General features: G+C 40.4%; 2 protein-coding genes across 10 annotated transcripts in view; one reads left to right on the top strand and one right to left on the bottom strand.

Moving 5' to 3' along the window:
• Positions 1 to 20,612, top strand: part of LOC309649474 (uncharacterized protein) — a 130,198-nt gene that overhangs the window by 39,813 nt on the left and 69,773 nt on the right. The gene's annotated exons all lie outside the window — the stretch shown is intronic.
• Positions 1,029 to 20,612, bottom strand: part of LOC309649477 (uncharacterized protein) — a 664,470-nt gene continuing 644,886 nt past the window's right edge. For both annotated transcript variants that reach the window (XM_082439534.1, XM_082439535.1), the window contains one exon: positions 1,029 to 16,364. In XM_082439534.1, coding sequence (XP_082295660.1) covers positions 16,327 to 16,364 — 38 coding nt within the window. In that variant the 3' untranslated portion in view covers positions 1,029 to 16,326. The remainder of the gene's footprint in view (positions 16,365 to 20,612) is intronic.

Here is a 20,612-nt window from a genome sequence, read left to right on the forward strand (position 1 = left end):
ATTTTAACACCTTATTTTAAACTGATAACAACTTAACTTCAATAGCACTTCTAAACTTTACATTTTTACTTCCCCCCTCTCATTTTAGTTGATTGATATTACAACTTGCATACTTTATATTGTATATCCAATAACAGATTATTGTAGTCCTGGCTATATTTAATACATTTATTTTTTCACTTTTAAAGTAGAGTTGTAAGTGAATTACATACCACTATTTCCATATTAGAGAATCTGATTTGACTATATATTTACCATTACCAGTGAGTTTGACACTACCTTCATATATATTTTTTATAATGTTAATGAGCATCTTTTTACTTCCACTCAAAGAACTCCCTTTAGCATGTCTTTTATGGCCAGTATGATTGTGATAAACTCCTTCAGGTTTTGTTTGTTAGAGAAAATTGTTATCTGTCTTTTATTTCTGAAGGACAGCTTTGATGGGTATATAATTCTTGGTTGACAACTTTTTTTCTTTCAATATTTTGATTATATCATCCCATTCTCTCCTAGCCTGAAAAGTTCCTGTTGAGAAATCTGCTGATAATCTTACAGGGTTTCCTTGTATGTAACTTGTTTCATTTCACTTGCTGCTTTCAAAATTATTTTTTTTACTTTGACTTTTGACAGTTTAACTCTAATGTGTAGTGCTACCCTATTCATGTTTAACCTATTCGGGGTCCTTTGGGCCTCATGGATCTGGATGTCTGTTTTTCTCCACATGTTTGGGAAATTTTCAGATCTTGCTTTAAGTATACTATGTCTCTTTCTCTTTCTCTTCTCCTTCTGGGATTCCCATGATGCATTTATTGTTTCTTTTGATGTTTTCCCATAAGTCTTATAGGCTTTCTTCAGTCTTTTTTATCCTTTTTCCTTTATGCTTCTCTGACTGGATAATTCCAAATGTCCTATCTTCTAGATCACTGATTATTTCTTCTCCATGATTGAGTCTACTGTTGAAGCTCTCTCGTGAATTCTTCAGTTCATCCTTTGTATTCTTCATCTCTAGGATTTATGTTTGGGTTTTTGTTTTTTTTTTTATGTTTTATATCTCTTTGTTGAACTTCTTGTTTTGTTCATGCATGTTTTCCCAATTTCTTTTTGTTGTCTGTCTGGTGTTCTTGTAGTCCTTAAACATCTTTAAGAGGATTATTCTGAAATTTGTGTCTAACAGTTCATAGATATTCATTTCTTTAGGGTCAATTATTGGAGCTTTATTCGTTTCCTTTGGTGGTGTCTTGTTAACCTACCTGATTTTTCGTGATCCTTGATTCTTTACATTGGTATCTCTGCATTTGAGTAAGTTGTCCCCTCTTCCAGACTTTGCATTTTCACTTTGGCAGAGACAGTTCTTAATAGTCAGCTTAGCTTGGCGTTCTGGACATGTCAGCTGGTAGCATCCATAGGCAGTGGGGCTTGCTGTCTGGGTCTACTTGGGGGCAAGGCCACCGCCCAAGCTCTAAAGTTGGGTGGGGGCATGCTACTGGCCGAGAACATTTGGATTAGACTGTTGGCTTGGTTCCCTGAACTAGTGCAGCTGTAGGATAGGCTCTGCAGTGGCCTAGATTCTCTGGTCAGGCTTTCTAGATGGTCAGAACTGGATACTATACTCAGCAGTAGGTAGGGCTATGAATTAGCTTCCCTGCCCAGGTGGAGTAACAGAACAGGCACCAAGATCGGCACAGCTGGTTGTTAAACGACCCATGTAAGGCAGGACTGCACACTGAATTCTCCAGTCAGAAGGTGCCACTGGCTTTACTCTGCAGACAGGGAGAGGCACTGGCTGTGCCCTCTGTTCAAGTGCTGCTGTATGGAGAGCCATAGGATGGGCTACACAGCTTCCCATGTGCTCTGGTTAGGTTCCCTGGTCAAGCGGGCTGAAGGCTATTTTCAGCAGTGTCAGGCTTTCAATTAGTTTCCCTACCTGTGCAGGACCACCATACAGCCCCAAGGCTGTAGGGTCCTTGTTTGGGACCAAATTAGGCAGAACTATGCACCATGTTCCCTGGCCTGACAGGCTACTGCCCTGACTATGCAGATAGGCAAGACCACTAGCTGGATTCCACTGTAATCAGGGTTACAGGATGAGCTACAAATTCCCAGTAACTCTGGTTAAGCTTCCTGGTTATGCAGGCTGGAGGATGTATTCAACAGTGGGTAAGGCTGTAAATTAGATTCCCTGCCCAGGTGGGGCCATAGAATAGACCCCAGGGCTGGCAAGGCTCTTTGTTTGGGGACCAAATCAGGCAGGACTGTGTACCAAGTCCAGATGGGGCCACTGCCCTGGCTCTATAGATGGGCAGAGCCACTGGCCATACTCTCCACTAAAGTGCTGCTGGGCTAAGCAGCTTTCCATGTGCTCTGCTCAGGCTTCCTGGTCAGGCTGGAATGGGAGCTACACTTAGCAGTAGGAGAGGCTATGAATCAGCTTCCCTGCTCAAGAGGAGTGGCTGAACCGTCTTCAAGGCCAACATAGCTTCTTATTTGGCTTCTTGAATCAGGCAGACCAACTCCCGGATGAATTCCCTGCTCAAACTGGGCCACCATTGGCTCTGCAGATGAGCAGTGCCTCTGGGATATACACGGGTACTGTCTCAGTAGGCACTTGGTCTGCCAAGATCAAGCACTGGTTGCTGTAAGCCTCATTCTCCTCCATCACTACCTGATCCCCGGTGTTCAAGTTTCACAGATTCCCTCACAATCCATATGAAGTGAGACGCGAGTGGGCCTCCTGAGAAGCATCCCACAATGCTGGGGGAGCTGGATGTCCCCCTTGGGCTCTTTCTTCACTAGAGGAACTGTAGGCTTGGGGTGGGCTGCCCTCTTGGTGTGGTGCTACACCAGTCTGGGGGAGGGGCAAGGCCCTCAGAGTGTAGCTGCGCTTCTTACTCTTCTAACGTCGCCCATTTCATTCTCTGTGGTACAGGGCATACTTCAGCCTCACCTCCATGTTCTAGGATTTTTACAGTACTGTTTTGTCCATAGATAGTGGTCAGTTGGTCTTCTCATAGATCTTATAACGTTCAGAACAACCTATGTCACCATCTTAATGATGTCACTCTGCATCTGTTCTTCAGAACATGCTCTCTAGTCTTTCTATTTGGAACATTGTTTCTTTTTCTTCAAGGCTCAACTTAGATGGTGTCTCATCTAGGAAGCTACCCTGAGGTCTCTCACAGCCAGCTTTCCCTTGAGGCTCCCTGTGTTCTCTCTCAGAACTTCTCATACTCTCTGTGAGTCTGTGTCTCTCACCAGACTGTAGGGTGGAGCGGGGTTAATGAGGAAGAGGGGGGATTAATGTATTTTGTTCATGTTTAAGCAGTCCCCTAGTGCCTGGAACTTACTATACCATGACAGTAATGACAACAATGATAGTTATCCAGGTGCACTCAACTGGTAGACCCAGAACCCTGAGTTCTGCTCTTTCTTCTGTTTCTGTGGACACATCAGGACACCCTGTGCTCTGAGTATGGGTCACGTCACAACCGGTAGCCATTAGCTGGACAGGTTGATCATCGTCATCAGTATGACAGGGTTTCTCTCTCCAGACGACGTGGTAATAAATGAAACAGGCCTGTCTCAGATCCTGTTCCTCTAGATCACTAGTACCTCCTAGGACCTGGCATGGCCCCTCTGCGTGAAGTAAGATCCTGAGGGAATTTCTCAGGCTTCAAACAAGGGACCAGCTATGCTGGGGCTGTGGTGGCAATGAATGGCTTTTGTGGCTGAGGAAATGTGGAAGGTGAAATTCTGAGCAATCCAGGCATTGTGGCTGAAGTCCCTAAGGATACGGTAGAAATTTCACAAGACACTGTTTCTTTTTCCCCTTTCAGGGGCTGGGATGGGAGGGAAGGGAGCCAGAAGAGCCATGGTCTTGGTTCATGAAACAGATGCTTTGTGTTTTGTGTGTGTGTTTTTTTTTTAATCATTGCTGAGAAAAACTGGGAAAAACAAGAAGTACCCTTGGGCGGTAGAAAAGAAGTGGCTTTTGGTGTGAGTTGGGCTTGGGTTTGAATCCCAGCTCTGCCACTTACAGTCTATGTGATTGGGGGAAGATTACATAACTCCAACAAGCCTCGATTTCTTCCTTTGTGAACTAGGCATAACACATACCTTGAGTATTTGGTGTGAGTTCTGGAGTTTATGTCTTCATGCTTCGTGTTCAGTGATGGTGCTGTTGTAGATTTTATGTGCTGGGTGAGACTGATCCCAGCTCCACCACCATACCCCTCATTCCTTCACTTAAAATGGATTTTCCATATTTAGGAACAAAATCCTAAAATAGAAAAAGGCTTTCCTAAGGAATCCTGCTTTCAAGGACTCTACTTTAAAGCAAGCCATGGCAATGAACCATGCTGCAAATGTTGGGATTTGATTTCATTCTGAGTCTTCCTCCAGTTGACTGAAGACAACAATGACTCATGTAAGAGAGTCTCCCAGAGACATTAGAGAAAGCCCTGAAGTGGGAGTTTGGACATCTGAGCTAATGCTATGGGGAAAAAGTAGCCACAATGAGTCTGTACATTTTCTGGGAATAACACTGACAAAGTGCTTTGCAAACACACAAAGTTACTTTCACAGATGTGGCACTTCTTTTATGCACTGGGAGGTATACCAGTTGTATTGGCCTATGCTATTTCACTTTATCTTTTCCGTGTCTCTACAAGGAGTGTCTTTACCTATAATTATCGTGATTAATACAAGGGGTTTTCACTTCAGAGAGGTGAAGTGAAAAGTTACAGCCAAAAAGTGACTGAATGAGGATTTGAACCCCCAGATCTGTCTGATTCCAAAACTTTACCACTGGGTAGAGTTCCCTGGACCTTAGGAATGGAGTTATCAGATATAACAAATAAAAATATATGATACCCAGTTAAATTTGCATTCCAGATAAACAACCAATTTTTTTTTAGTATAAGCATATCCAAAATATTTTAGTATAAGTGTATCCCAGTATTACGTAAAAATATTTGTTATTTATTTTAAATGGAAGTTTAGCTGGGCATCTTGTATTTTATTTGGCAACCCTCCTTAAGAGGCTCATGTCACATGAGCAGGTGAGAAGTGGTCTATCAGAGCCTTTCCCTAGGCATGTAAGGTTGTTCTGAAGGGCACAAAAATGTGCCCTTCAGAAATAGTAAACACTGTCTCCCATGACAGAAGTTCTAAGAATTTTATAAAAATATAGGGGAAGTAAATCTCCAGAGGTGACTAAGGATGTGTTTTCTAGACAAATGTGATACGGGTCTAGATACTCCAAAGGTGTGCAGAGCAAGAATTCCAAATCACAATTGACATATACAATGGGCAGAACATTTGGCTCGGTAAGCTCAGGTTCACCCAGCAGCTCTCACTCTAAACTTGCGTAGGTCTCACTTGGAAGCCATGGCAAGGACCTGACCTGGAAGCCAATACTTACTGAAACCCACCATTGGCCCTTTATCTTCAGCATCTCATTTAGAATCATGGCAGTGCTTTGAGGTGTAATAACCCCATTTACTGACTGATCTACTGAGATAGAGGAGTCAAAGCCACAGTTCATGAGTGGTAGAGCTGAATTGGATGTAGATCTGTCTGAACCCTACACCAGCATCATGCTGTATAGTTCATGGGAAGTCAGGTGGGCTACAACCCAATGATTGAGATTTTACAGATATTTGTTGAGTAGTCCCATGTAACAGAGTTCAAACTGTTCTTTTTATAGTCATGCTACCTGAATGTTCTCCTATCTGTTCATCTGTACCTATCTTGACTCATCCTTCAAGGCCTATCTCAAATCCTGTGTCTTTCATGAGCCATGCTGATGCTTTCAGTGGGATGTGGCCCCTCCTTTGCCACAAACCCCAAAGTTTTCCCTGGCTTGGTTTCCAATGGCCTACAGATTTGGCCTCTAACTGGAGGAACTGGACACTTCCTTGTACTCTACAAGTGGTCTTCCACAACTACTAGAGAAGACACATAGCATAGTGGTTAAGAATACAGACTAAGGAGTCCCACTACTGGGTACCACTTATCAGCTGTCAGGCCTTGGACAAACTGCATAACATCTCCATGCCTCAATTACCTCATCTTTACAATAGAAGATGATAATAAAAATACCTACCTCAAGGGGTTGTCAGGAGGACCAAATGAGTTGATGTGCATAAATCACTTAGAACAATGCCTGGCACATAGTAAGTGTTCAATACATATTATGTTATTACTATTACTACTGTGATATCTATCATGATTGGAACTTTTAGTAGGTGCCAGGCCCAGAGCTGAGCAGCACACATGCGTCATGTCATTTTATTCTCACAACCACCTTACAGGCAGGTACAATTCTCATTCAGTTAGTAAATCACGGAGTGAGGAGGCAAACCTTGGCTGACCATGGAGCCTATACTTTCATTTCCAATCCTTTTACTCTCATATTTTTTCTCTTTCTTATAGCTTCTTGGAGGTACTTCAACATGATAGTTGACTTAAACTACATTATTCTCTCTATTAACTAACCCATGAAGAGATATAAACATTGTCCGCCTTCACAGAATTGAATGCTACCAAATCAAAACCATCTTTGTGTATATGTGCAAGTAGAAGAATGTGTATGGCAGGGGTTAGATGAGGTCATTTAAGTGTGGGTGTAAGAGTTAGGCCGATCTAGCTTTCAATCTGTGAGCTGCCTTTCATGTACAATGACATGACTGCTCCAGGCCTCAGATTTCTCCTTGGGTCATGAGGGTATCAGTATAAATTAATTAGTTTTGGGAGCATCATGTATATTCAAATACCTTATCTGCCCTTTATTCCTTGATACAATAATTTTTAAGTTAGCACTTTGCTAACCTCAAGCTGGGATGGAATAGGGGGCAAAAGCAAAGAAAGTCTTCACGGTGTGGATCATGCAAAATAATACCCATTAATACCCAAATCTCTCAGAACACATTTTACCAAGCAAATCATTTATCTTGAGCAAACCATTCTTCAGCTGATTGTGTAATCATCAGAGGCATCTACCTCCATCCCTAGCCTACAGAAGACCCTAGACAGTCAACTTTGCCAATAGAAAGGAGTCTTTTCTAAAAGCCTCGAGCAGGATTTGTCTCAGTCGTAGGTGAACAAATGAAATGAAACACTCCAGTCTGAGACCCACATTGGTAGCTTCATAAATGTACCTAATCTTCACAGACCAGCAAAGAGATCAAAGTTTATGAAAAATTTCATGCGACATTAAAAGACACCACATGAGAGATAGCATCCATCTTGGGAAATATCCAGGGATACCATGTCTTCACTGTTTGGCCATGGGCAAGTTTCTCAAATTCTCTAAACCCCAGCTTCTACATCTATGAATTTGTGAAAATCATCCTGCTCAGAATTGAGATAAGTACAAAATGAAGTCACAGATATCAAAGTGCCAGATATGACTGCTTTCTACCAATCATGTTATTTTGTTAGGGAACCTGTTTTCCCAAGTATCAATCTTACCCCTTCATAGTACACATCTTTCTGATTTGGGGAAGTAAGGATTCTTTTATCAATCTGGTAATTTCTGTGGCCATTGAAATTCAAAGACTCTCATTCTTTGCTATTTAATGGCATTGATGGGCTGGATTTTCCCTTCTCACCCACTCATAGTTCAGTTATCTGAGTGAAAATACAAAGATAAGCTATAAAAATATGATTGCATTGCTGCTGCAACTTCCCAGACTCAGATGGTTATAACCTGATTCAGGACATTCCAATTTTAACTATCTACTGCTGTTTTTATTTCATAAAGCCACTTAAAACATCCGGTACTGCTTTTATATACATCACTACTTTTATGGCTTTTGTGTCACAATGAAAGGCAGTTTGTTGGAAGCTAAGGGGTTTTTTTTTCCAGCAGAAGAATAGCCAACTTGGAATAAGACATTTCTGTCTAGTTTCTCTGCCTTCTAACTCTGCCCCATGTAATAAGTCCACGCTCCTCCAGGCTGCCAGATTATTTTCCCCAAAAAGCTATTTATAAGGCATTACCCTGCTCAGCCTTTAAAGGCTCCCCATTACATTGATTGGAAGGTCCTATGTCCTTAGCCTGGCTTTTAAAGATGTCTATTGTCTGGCCCCATAACTCACCCATATAAAACAAAACACCTAGATTGCTCTTTGCCTTTTTCAGTACTCATGATTGCATACATAATGTGCCTTCTCCACCATTTCTGTGAAGTCCTCCTGCCTTGCTTCTTTTTATTTTTCTCTATTTTTTTAAAAATTGAAGTATAGTTGATTTACAATGTTGTGTTTAATTTCTGTTGTACAGCAAAGTGAATTAGTTATACACATATATATAAATTATTTTTTTAATATTCTTTTCCATTATGGTTTATCCCAGGAGATTGGACATAGTTCCCTGTGCTATACAGTAGGACCTTGTTGTTTATCCATTCTAAATGTAATAGTTCACATCTACTAACCCCAACTCCCAACCCATCACTCCCCCACCCCCAACCTTGGCAACCACAAGTCTGTCCTCTATGTCTGTGAGTCTGTTTCTGTTTTGTAGATAGGTTCATTTGTGCCATATTTTAGATTCCCCATATAAGTGATCTCATATGGTATTTGTCATTCTCTTTCTGACTTACTTCACTTAGTATGATAATCTGTAGTTGCATCTGTGTTGCTGCAAATGGCATTATTTCATTATTTTTATGGCTGAGTAATATTCCATCGTATATATGTACCACATCTTCTTTATCCATTCAACTGTTGATGGACATTTAGGTTGTTTCCATGTCTTGGTTATTGTGAATATGAATATAGGAGTGTATGTATCTTTTTAAATTATACTTTTGTCCGAGTATATGCCCAAGAGTGGAATTGCTGGATCATATGGCAGTTCTGTTTTTAGTTTTCTGAGGAACCTCCATACTGTTCTCCACAGTGGCTGTATCAATTTACATTCCCACCAACAGTGTAGGAGAGTTCCCTTTTCTCCACACACTCTCCAGCCTTTGTTATTTGTAGACTTTTTAATGATGGCCATTTTGACTGGTGTGAGGTGGTACCTCATTGTGGTTTTGATTTGCATTTCTCTAATAATCAGCGATGATGAGCATCTTTTCATGTGTGTATTGCCCATCTGTATGTCTTTTTGGAGAAATGTCTATTAAGGTCTTCTGCCCAATTTTCGATTGGGTTGTTTATTTGTTGTTAAGTTGTATGAGCTGTTTGTATATTTTGTAGATTAAGCACTTGTTGGTCACATTATTTGCAAATATTTTCTCCCATTCTATAGGTTGTCTTTTCACTTTGTTTATGGTTTCCTTTGCTGTGCAAAGCTTGTAAGTTTGACTAGGTCCCATTTGTTTATTTTTATTTCTATTGCCTTGGGAGACTGACCTAAGAAAACACTCGTACAATTTATGTCAGAATGTTTTGCCTATGCTCTCTTCTAGGAGTTTTATGGTGTCGTGTCTTATGTTTAAGTCACCTGTGAAGCCATCTGGTCTTTGACTTTTGTTTGTAGTGAGTTTTTAAATTACAGATTCTATTTCACTTCTAGTGATCAGTCTGTTCAAATTATCTATTTCTTCTTGATTCAGTCTTGGTGGGCTGTATGTTTCTAGAAGTTGTCCATTTCTTCTAGGTTGTCAAATTTGTTGGCATATAATTATTAATAGTATTCTCTTATGATTTTTTTGTATTTCTGCGGTATTGGTTGAGATTTCTCCTTTTTCATTTCTTATTTTGTTTATTTGGGTTCTCTCTCTTTTCTTCTCGGTTAGCCTGGCCAGAGGTTTGTCAATTTTGTTTACCCCTTCAAAGAACCAGCTATTGGTTTTATTGATTTTTTACTATTTTCTTTAAAATCTCTACTTATTTCCTCCCTGACCTTTATTATCTCCTTCCTTCTGCTGACTTTAGGTTTTTTTTGTTCTTATTTTTATAATTCTAGGTGGTATGTCAGGTTATTTATTTGAGATTTTTCTTGTTTTTAGAGGAAGTCCTGTATCACTATGAACTTTCCTCTAAGAACTGCTTTTGCTGCATCCCATAGATTTTGTATGGTTGTGTTTTCATTGTAGTTTGTCTCAAGGTATTTATTTAATTTCCTTTTTGATTTCCTTGTTGACCCATTGGTTTTTTATAGCAGGTTGTTTAGTCTCTGTGTGATTGTTTTTTTTCTCATTTCTTTTCCTGTGGTTTGATTTCTAGTTTCATGCTGTTGTAGTCAGAGAAGATGCTTGAAACAATTTCTGTAGTCTTAAATTTGTTGCAGTTAGTTTTGTGCCCTAGTATGTGGTCAATCCTAGAGAATGTTCCATGTGCACTGGAAAAGAATGTGTATTCTGTTTGGGGGGGTTTGCAGGTAATGTCCTGAAAATATCAATTAAGTCTAACTGTTCTATTGTATCATTTAGGATCTCTGTTGCCTTACTGATTTTCTGTCTAGAAGATCTGTCCATTGATGGGAGTGGGGTGTTAAAGTCTCCTACTATTATTGTATTCCCATCAATTTGTCCCTTTATGTCTGTTAGTATTTGTTTTATGTATGCGGGTGCTCCTATATTAGATGCATATGTATTGATGAGTGTAAAATCCTCTTCTTGTATTGATCCTTTACCATTACACAGTGTCCTTCTTTATCTTTCTTTATGGCCTTTGTTTTAAAGTCTATTTTGTCTGATATGAGTATTGCAACTCCTGCTTTCTTGTCATTTCCATTTGCATGAAATATCTTTTTCCATCCCCTCACTTTCAGTCTATGTGTGTCCTTTGCCTTAAGGTCAGTCGCTTGTAGGCAACATATTGTAGGCTCTTGTTTTTTCTCCAGTCTGCCACTCTGTCTTTTGATTGGAGCATTCAATCCATTGACATTTAAGGTAATTATTGATACATATGTATTTATCGTCATTTTAAAACTTGTTTTCCAGTTAATTCTATGTTTCTTCTTTGTTCCTTTCTTTTTCCTTTTGTGGTTTGATGATTTTATTTTATGCTTGTGTTCTATTCTTTTTGGTTTTTGTGAATCTATTGTATGTTTTTGATTTGTGGTTCCCCTGTTTTTCAAGTATGTTAACCCTTTCCTGTATCTGCTTGCTTTAGACTAATAGTCATATAGGCTCAAATACATTCTATAAAAAAGAATCTACATTTTTTTACCCTCCTTCCCCATATTTTATGATTTTGATGTCCTTTTTTACATCATGTTTATCCTTTTGCTATTCCTTGTGTACATCATTGCTTTCACAGTTTTTTTTTCTTTTTGATCTGTATACTAGCTAATTTAAGCGATTTACTTTCCAATTGTGATTTCCTCCTTCCTATATCTTCTTCTTTTCTATTTAGAGAAGACCTTTCAGTGTTCCTTTTAGGGTGGGTTTAGTATTGCTGTATTCTTTTAGTTTTTGCTTGTCTGAAATTCTTTATCATTTAGAATAGGAGGAGAAAGAATTTTGCTGGGTAGAGCATTCTCTGTCACCGATTTTTCCCTTTCAAGATTTTGAATATATTTTTGCCACTCCCTTCTGGCCTGCAGCATTTCTGTAGAGAAATCAGCTAATAGCCTTATGGCAGTTCCCTTTAGGGAAAGTTAAAAGAGTAATTAACTTTTTTTTCTCTCTTGCTGCCTTTAGAATCCTCTCTTTAACTTCTGCCATTTTTATTATACTATGTCGTGGTGTAGGTCTGTTTGGGTTCATCTCGTTTGGGACCCTCTGTGCTTCCTGTATCTGGATATCTGTTTCCTTCTTTAGGTTTGGGAAGTTTTCAGCCATAATTTCTTCAAATACATTTTCAATCCCCTTTTCTTTCTTCTCCTTCTGGAATCCCCGTAGATTGGCATGCTTTATATTATCCCATAGGTCTGTTATATTGCTTTCATTTTTTTTCATTTGGTTTTCTGTCCACTGTTTTGATTGGGTAATTTCCATTATTCTATCTTCCAGATCACTTATTCTTTCTTCTGCATTATTCCTTCTGCTATTCATTGCCTTTAGCTCAGCTTTCATCTAGGCAAATGAATTGTCTAATATTTCTTGGCTCCTCCTTATAGTTTCTAGTTCCTTTTTACACTAATCTGAATTTCTGGCAATAGCCTTTATTAACTCCTTCAGTATTTTCATTACCTCCTTTTCAAACTCTGTGTCTATTAGACTGAAGAGGTCTGTTTCATTGTTTGTTTCTTCAGGGGAATTCTCTTGGTCTTTCAACTGGGAGTGATTCCTCTGCTTCTTCATTTTGATTATATTTCTCTTACTCTGTGAATTTAGGAGAAGCAATTATCTGTTGTAGTCTTGGAGGACTATTTATACTTGGGAGCATCCCTGCATAACGTGTGTGGATTTAATATTTTTTTGGCATGGGGGCTGTTTTTGGTTTGGATGCTTGCCATCTCTTTACTCAGTGTGTGCTTGCCATTATCCCCTTGATAGGGGGTGTGCAGGTATGAGGCCCAGGTGCATTCCCAGGAAGGCGGGGGCAGTGGTTGGTGCCCAGGCATGGGACCCTTGGAGGTGGTGGGCTGCGCACGCTCCCAAGGAGATGGGGACAGTGGTTGGTGCCCAGCTGTGGGACCCTTGGAGGCAGCAGGAGTCCGCGCCTGTGTCTGGAGTCTTAGATGGCAGCAGTGGCTCACACCTGCCTTTAGAATGCAAGTAGGCAGTACCCTGCCACCTGAGACCGCATGCCTGGATAAAGAAGCTCCTATGGGGGTCCTGCCCCTCTCCTCACATATCCCAAAACAATGGCACCTTGACTCTCTGGCGGGCCCTGGCTTCTTCCCAAACTCCCTTGGTTGTGGAGCACCACACCCTAGCCCCCTCAAGCTGTCTCCATGCACCCAACCCCAGTCCTCTCCCTGGGTCTGACCTCTGAAGCCCGAGCCTCAGCACCCAGCCCCTGCCTGCCCCAGCAGGGGAGCATCTCAGGCTGGGGAGTGCCAGGCAGCAGCACGGACCATCTGTGCGGTCTCTCTCCACTTTGCCCTCTGCAAACTGGTTGCTGCCCTCTCCTTCAAGTCTTTGAAGCTCCTCCTCTGTCCTGGCTGATCTCCCCGCCAGTGAGGGGACTTCCCAGGGTGCGGAAGCCTTTCCTCTTTCACAGCTCCCTCCCAGGGGCGCAGGGCCTTTCCTGATTCCTTTTTTTTTTTTTTTTTTTTTTTTTTTGCCTTTTTTCTTTTGTCCTATCCAGCTATGTGGAGATTTTCTTGCCCTTTTGGAAGTCTGAGGTCTTCTGCCAGCGTTCAGTAGATGTTCTGTGAGAATCTCATTTCACATGTATATGTATTTTTGATGTATTTGTGGGAGAAGGTAAGCTCCAAGTCCTGCTCTTCTGCCATCTTGATCCGATCCCTCCTTGCTGCTCACCATCAGTTGAATTCTTATCAATAAAAACCTAGCTCTCTATACAGCTTTTCCAGGAATTCCTCCCTGGGATTTCTCCCTCTCCTAACCCTTAGCAGAACTTACCGCTCCCTCTTTTCTTTCAACACAACCATATTCTGCCCAGTCATGTGGCTTTGGTTGTTGCCTTGTGTTATCACTTGTGTGACTCTCCAAATCGAGATCCAAAGTTCCCTTAGATTAGGAAACAGGTGTTATATCTTTAGCCTGCACTGTGCCTGTACTGCACATTGTGTAATGATACATTAGAAAAGGGAAAGACTCAAGGAGGAAACTCAGCAGATGCCTCCTTTTACAGAGATTAAGTGACTTGGCCCTGGTCACATGGAAGTTTATAGCAGATCACTTGAAGCCCACTACAGTGTACTTTCCAGGAATGGGGAAGAGAGGGATGTACAGATGGATAGATGCACGTATGCATTGTAAGTAGGTATCTGTCAAACTCTTGATTCAAGGGTGTGGGGAAAACCTGATAATAGAGAAATGACAACTAATGTGTCCAGTTGGTAGAGATGGAAGTTCCTCTCTACTTCCACCAGACTCACAAAAGGTAACCCCCCAAGACCTTGGCAGAGCAGCCAACAGGTCCTGGGGGGAAAGACATTAGGTTTCTGGGCAACATTATAACTGGTTGTTCTAACGGTACATTTTTAATCGAAGACCTGGCCTCCCCTACTATGTCCTCCTCCCCAGTCAGAGCTCTCCCTCGCACTTCAGGGTCTTTGCCATTCAAATCCCAAACCTACTTCACTAACGCAACTGACTCCAAGGACTGATATATGATTAGTGATTTATATTATAATGTGTCCACCATAGTGGACTATGTTTGTATCACTGTGGCATCTTAGAAACTTGCCTATCAATCAAGGCATCTCTCACATGGACAGATCACCTGACAGGTGACTATCCAGACTCTGATAATAAGCATCTAGTGACAGAATTGATAACCAGCCCAGGAAGTCCTTATACTTTTCAGACAATTCTGACTCCTATAAAGTTCCTTGTTGAATAAGTTTAATCATTTTGTTCAGCTTGTCAACAAACAGTTGTTAATGTTGGATGGCGTGGTTGACACAATGTGTGACACATGGAGATTATGGCATAGACATGGCCCCTTGTCTTAAGGCACGTTCGGTCTAGGTAAAATCTCTTTCTCCGTAATCCCCCATCCCATTGATTCTTGGATCAAACAGAACATTTTGATTATCATTGGATAACCAGCCCTAGAGGAATGTGAAAAACAAATCTTTCCTTCCTTACGAGCATCTCTCCCTCCTAACTAACCATCTCAGTGCCCTCCGGTTCTTGATGATATGCCATTACCTGAGTTTCTCTACATTCCTGATCACACCGTCTTTGACTGCCTCTCACTCTTGGGAGCATGAGAGTTACAAACAGAAGAGCCATGTATGTGATTTCAGCCCTTGATACTGATAGAAACTCTCTAGTCCAACAGTCGCTTATTATAGACCATAAAGTAGGTTAGGTGAATTCAGACCAAAGACAGATCAGTAGTCCCCAGCACTGGAACATCAAAGTCATCACTAACCTAGAAACCATGAAATCTCACTTTCATAGTAGGTGGCTATCCATCTCCAAGATAGCCTGTTGTGAGAGGAATAACTTCAGGTGTTAATGACCTAAACATCTAAGGTCCCCCAAACGCATCCTCAGCATGGGCTTCACGGATGCTCACCTGGCCTGGCCTGTTCAAAAAATTCCCACCATGCCCCATGATGTCCCTGATATAGTAGAACCTTCTGGAGGGGATCTCATTTTGGTCCAAATACAGGTTCTTCCTTAACCACATACCTCAAGTGATGGTGTTCCTGTAATAGGTGACTATAACTTTTAATGAGAAGATATAATACGTGTTAACCTCACATTCATCTTCTTGCCTTCTGCACGTGTAATACATAAATGGTGCTTTACAGGAGATTAAAATAAGACAAAGGCTGCAGCACAGTGTGTGTGAGCTTACCTATTATCAGTATTAGGAGTCAGAATGATTCATATATCCAACAGATTCTACTGTATCTGGCTCTGAGCTTGGTTATGTAGTACCAAGATGAATAAGGTGCATTCTGTCAGATATGATCTAGTAAGAGTGTTAAGGTAGTTTTCTGCCTCATCCCCCACCCCCATGTTTAAGAAAATCCATGGTGTTTTATTTCGATGTTGGAACCAGTGAGGAAATATCTAGGAAAGTCTGACCTCACCTTGGGGTTTCTCATGCCGATGGTTTTGTCACCATCATATTGACCCCTAGAAGTCCTATGATATCACCATTGTGGATACTGGCTTCTTTTCATGTGGTACCAATAAAACACAGAAGAATCATTAAGGTGAAAGTTTATTAAAGGTTCATAATTAACAAGAAGGAAATCGTTGCATTAGAACTTGAGCTCTGCAGTCAGATCTGAGATGTGAATTTTGGCTTGGTCAGCTTTTATTTCTGTGATCTTAGACACCTCATTTAGCTTTTCTGTATCAAACCATCTTCATATTAAAATTAAGGATTGTAGTATTCACCACATTGGGCAGTTGTAAGGGTTTACTGAGAACAATAGAAGATGCCAGGTACCAAAAGAGCTGGCTACAATTAAACATAGGACAACAGTAATCTGGCTTACATGGAAGGTCTGCTCTCCAGATTTCCCCATAATTGTTAGTCTAGTTTTATACTGTAGGTAACAACCAAGCACCAAACTTTCAAGAACATACCTCAAAATCCAGACCCAAAAAAGAATGACACCCTTGCCCTTCTCATCTCTTAAAATGCAAACTTTATTTGCTTCACATTTTCTCTCCAAAGTATTAAACGTACGGTACTTCATCTGTCTCCATAAAATTTTAAAGCAGATACAGATGTTCTTCTCTACTAAGTGTTGAATTTAGAGTCAGAAGACCCGGTTGTGAATTCTGCCTCATCCACTTATTAACAGTGGGATCTGCATCAGCTGGCTTCCTCTCTCTGAGCCTTGGTGTCCCCATCTGCAAAGGAGTAACAATGATGTGATGATGGTGGCAGTGATGGTAAGACAAGGATGCCTCACAAACTTGTTAGAGTTAGATAAACTATTGTGTGATAATGGTTGCAATGTTTAAATTGTAAAGTCCCCATTTGTCTTATTATTTATGATCAGGGGAACCAAGCTCATGGCATAGAGAAGAGGCTCAAGGTCACCCGTAGTCAGACTGTGCCCATGAATGTCAAATTGGGACACTCCCAATGGAATGACTGCCTGTACAACCTCAGGAGTTTGTTAACCTTTGGCCCAAATCTGGTTCACCTTCAAGGTGAAATTTCCATTTGCCCCCTGGACCCAATCCGAGATGCCATCAACTACAGTGTTATCCCACACTGGCTCTGTGAGGATACAGCAGTGAGTAAGACGGTGGCAGGGCCCTCACGCCTTATAGCTTATTACAGTCTAATAGAAGTAGAATGACCTTAATGATAGTCTAGTTTTAAGGCTTCCTTAAAATCATGAGGCTGCTGAGACTTATAGTGACTACATAGCTTGTCACATCTCATCCAGGGAAAGAGGAAAGGTAGAATGTGAGCTCAGGTTTTCCAGATCCCCAGGCTAATGCTGAGTCTCATGTAACTCTGACATAAATAAGTCACGCCACTAATTCTTTTCTATTTCAAATAGGATTGCCCTGTGACTTCATAAGAGAGTTTGCTTAGGGTATTAGGCATTAAAGAATCCACCTTCTTCATTCCTACTTTGGTAGAATACCCATGGGCAAGAGGAGGTCCAGCATCTTCACATCTGGATGGTTTTAATGTGATGGACAGACATCCCTCTGCAAAAGGACGGTATTTAAGTTTTTAACCTAATTAACACCCTATCTTAATTAAGGCACCTTTGGCTAGCTGAAGTAAATTGGGGGATTTATTGAAAAGCTCCTAGGGTGTCTTGTGAAACTGGTGCAACAGCTGAACTTGGCAAAGGAGATAACCAAAGAGGCTCTGGGGATTCCTTAGTAGAAGCTGAAGGCCATAAAAGTGGCCTCTAGAGGTGTGCTGTCCAATACAATAGACACTAGCTATTAAATTTAAATGTAAATTTAAGTAAAATTAAAAAGTCAGTTCCTCAGTCACAGTAGCCACATTTCAGTTGCTTGATATCCACTTGTGGCTACTGTATTGGACAGTGCAAGCTATACAACATTTCCATCACTGAGAAAGTTCTACACCAGAGCACTGCTCTAGACTGATGCATTCAAGTGGCTCATTCCTAAGACTCCCAGACTCGGTATCACCTTATTCCAATTTTCTGATTTTCTGGAGAGAGAACTCAAGCCAGGTTTACACTGTGTCTACCAATCAACTGTGACCAGGGAGGACAGGGTCATTTAATACAGACCTTGCCTGGCTCTGGCTGGCTACCTCCACTGGGGTGGGGCCTGTAAGAGATTCTTCCCAAAAAAGGGTATGGTCATGTCACCTCCTAGACTCTCCAAACCTGGTCTTTTTTTTTTTTTTGTAAAGGAAGTATAGTTGATTTACAATGTTGTGTTACTTACTGCTGTACAGCAAAGTGATTCAGTTATACATATATATGTTCTTTTTTTATATTCTTTTCCATTATGGCTTATCATAAGATATTGAATATAGTTCCCTGTGCTATATACAGTAGGACCTTGTTGTTTATCCATCCTATATATAATAGCTTACATCTGCTAACCCCGGCATCCCACTCCATCCCTCCCCCAACCCCCTTCCCCTTGGCAACCACCAGTCTGTTTTCTCTGTCTGTGATTCTGTTTCATAGATAGGTTCATTTCTGTCATATTTTAGATTCCACATGTAAGTGATATCATATGGTATTTGTCTTTTTCTGACTTAGTTCACTTAGTATGATAATCTCTAGGTCCATCCATGTTGTTGCAAATGGCATTATTTCATTCTTTTTTATGGCTGAGAAGTATTTCATTGTATATATATACACCAAATCATTTTTCTTTATGACTTTTCATCATTTAAAAAAATTGGAGTATAGTTGATTTACAATGTTGTGTTAGTTTCAGGTGTTCAACAAAGTGATTCAGTTTATATATATATATATATATATATATATATATATATACACACACACACACACACACACATATATATTTCAGATTCTTTCCCCTTACAGATTATTACAAAATACTGAGCATAGTTCCCTGTGCTATACAGTAGGTCCCTGTTGGTTATCTATTTTATATACAGTAGTGAGGGTTTTTTTTTTAATAGATCTTTACTGGAGTATAACTGCTTCACAATACTATGTTAGTTTCTGTTGTACAGAAAAGTGAATCAGCCTTATGCATACATAAATCCCCACATCCCCTCCCTCTTGAGCCTCCCTCCCACCCTCCCTATCCCACCCCTCTAGGTCGTTGCAAAACACTGAGCTGATCTCCCTCTCCTATGCTGCTGCTTCCCACTAGCTATCTATTTTACATTTGGTAGTGTATATATGTCAATGCTAGTCTCACTTCGCCCCAGCTTCCTCCTCCCTGCCACTGTGTCCTCAAGTCCATTCTCTATGTCTACGCCTTTATTCCTGCCCTGCCACTAGGTTAATCAGTACCATTTTTTAAAAATTCCATATATATGCGTTAGCATACGGTATTTGTTTTTCTCTTTCTGACTTACTTCACTCTGTCTGACAGACTCTAGGTCCATCCTCCTCACTACAAATAATTTCGTTTCTTTTTATGGCTGAGTAATATTCCATTGTATATATGTGCCATATCTTCTTTATCCATTCATCTGTCAATGGACATTTAGGTTGCTTCCATGTCCTGGCTATTGTAAATAGAGCTGCAATGAATATTGTGGTGCATGTCTCTTTTTGAATTATGGTTTTCTCAGGGTATATGCCCAGTAGTGGGATTGCTGAGTCATATGGTAGTTCTAGTTTTAGTTTTCTGAGGAACCTCCATACTATTTTCCATAGTGGTTGTATCAATTTACATTCCCACCAACAGTGCAGGAGGGTTCCCTTTTCACCACACCCTTTCCAGCATTTATTGTTTGTAGATTTTTTGATGATGGCCATTCTGACCGGTGTGAGGTGATACAGCATAGTAGTTTTGATTTGTATTTCTCTAATAATTAGTGATGCTGAGCATCTTTTCATGTGCCTCTTGTCCATCTGTATGTCTTCACTGGTGAAATGTTTATTTAGGTCTTCTGCCCATTGTTTAATTGGATTTGATTTTTTGATATTGAGCTTCATGAGCTGTCTGTATATTTTGGAGATTAATCCTTTTGTCCATTTTTTCATTTGCAAATATTTTCTCCCATTCTGAGGGTTGTCTTGTTTATGGTTTCCTTTGCTGTGCAAAAGCTTTTAAGTTTAACTAGGTCCCATTTGATTATTTTTGTTTTAATTTTTATTACTTTAGGAGGTGGGTCAAAAAAGATCTTGCTGTGGTTTATGTCAAAGAGTGTTTTTCCTATGGTTTCCGCTAAGAGTTTTATAGTGTTTGGCCTTAGATTTAGGTCTTTAATCCATTTTGAGTCTATTTTTGTGTATGGTGTTAGGGAGTGTTCTAATTTCATTCTTTTACATGTAGCTGTCCAGTTTTCCCAGCACCACTTATTGAAGAGGCTGTCTTTTCCCCATTGTATGTTCTTGCCTCCTTTGTCATAAATTAGGTGACCATATGTGCGTGGGTTTATCTCTGGGCATTCTGTCCTGTTCCATTGATCTATATTTCTGGTTTTGTACCAGTACCATACTGTCTTGATTACTGTAGGTTTGTAGTGTAGTCTGAAGTCCAGAAGCCTGATTCCTCCAGCTCCATTTTTCTTTCTCAAGATTGCTTTGGCTATTCGGGGTCTTTTGTGTTTCCATACAAATTGTAAAATTCTTTTGTTCTAATTCTGTGAAGAATGCCATTGGTAGTTTGATAGGGATTGCACTGAATCTGTAGACTGCTTTGGGTAGTATAGTCATTTTCACAATATTGATTCTTCCAAGAACATGGTATTTTTCTCCATCTGTTTATGTCATCTTTGATTTCTTTCATCAGTGTTTTATAGTTTTCTGAGTACAAGTCTTTTGCCTCCTTAGGGAGGTTTATTCCTAGGTATTTTATTCTTTTTGTTGCAATGGTAAATGGGATTGTTTCTTTAATTTCTCTTTCTGATTTTTCGTTGTTAGTGTATAGGAATGCCAGAGATTTCTGTGCATTAATTTTGTATCCTGCAGCCTTACCAAATTCATTGATTAGTTC

The sequence above is a fragment of the Balaenoptera physalus genome, assembly GCF_965194825.1.
Source record: "Balaenoptera physalus genome assembly, chromosome: 19".
Lineage (NCBI taxonomy): Eukaryota > Metazoa > Chordata > Mammalia > Artiodactyla > Balaenopteridae > Balaenoptera > Balaenoptera physalus.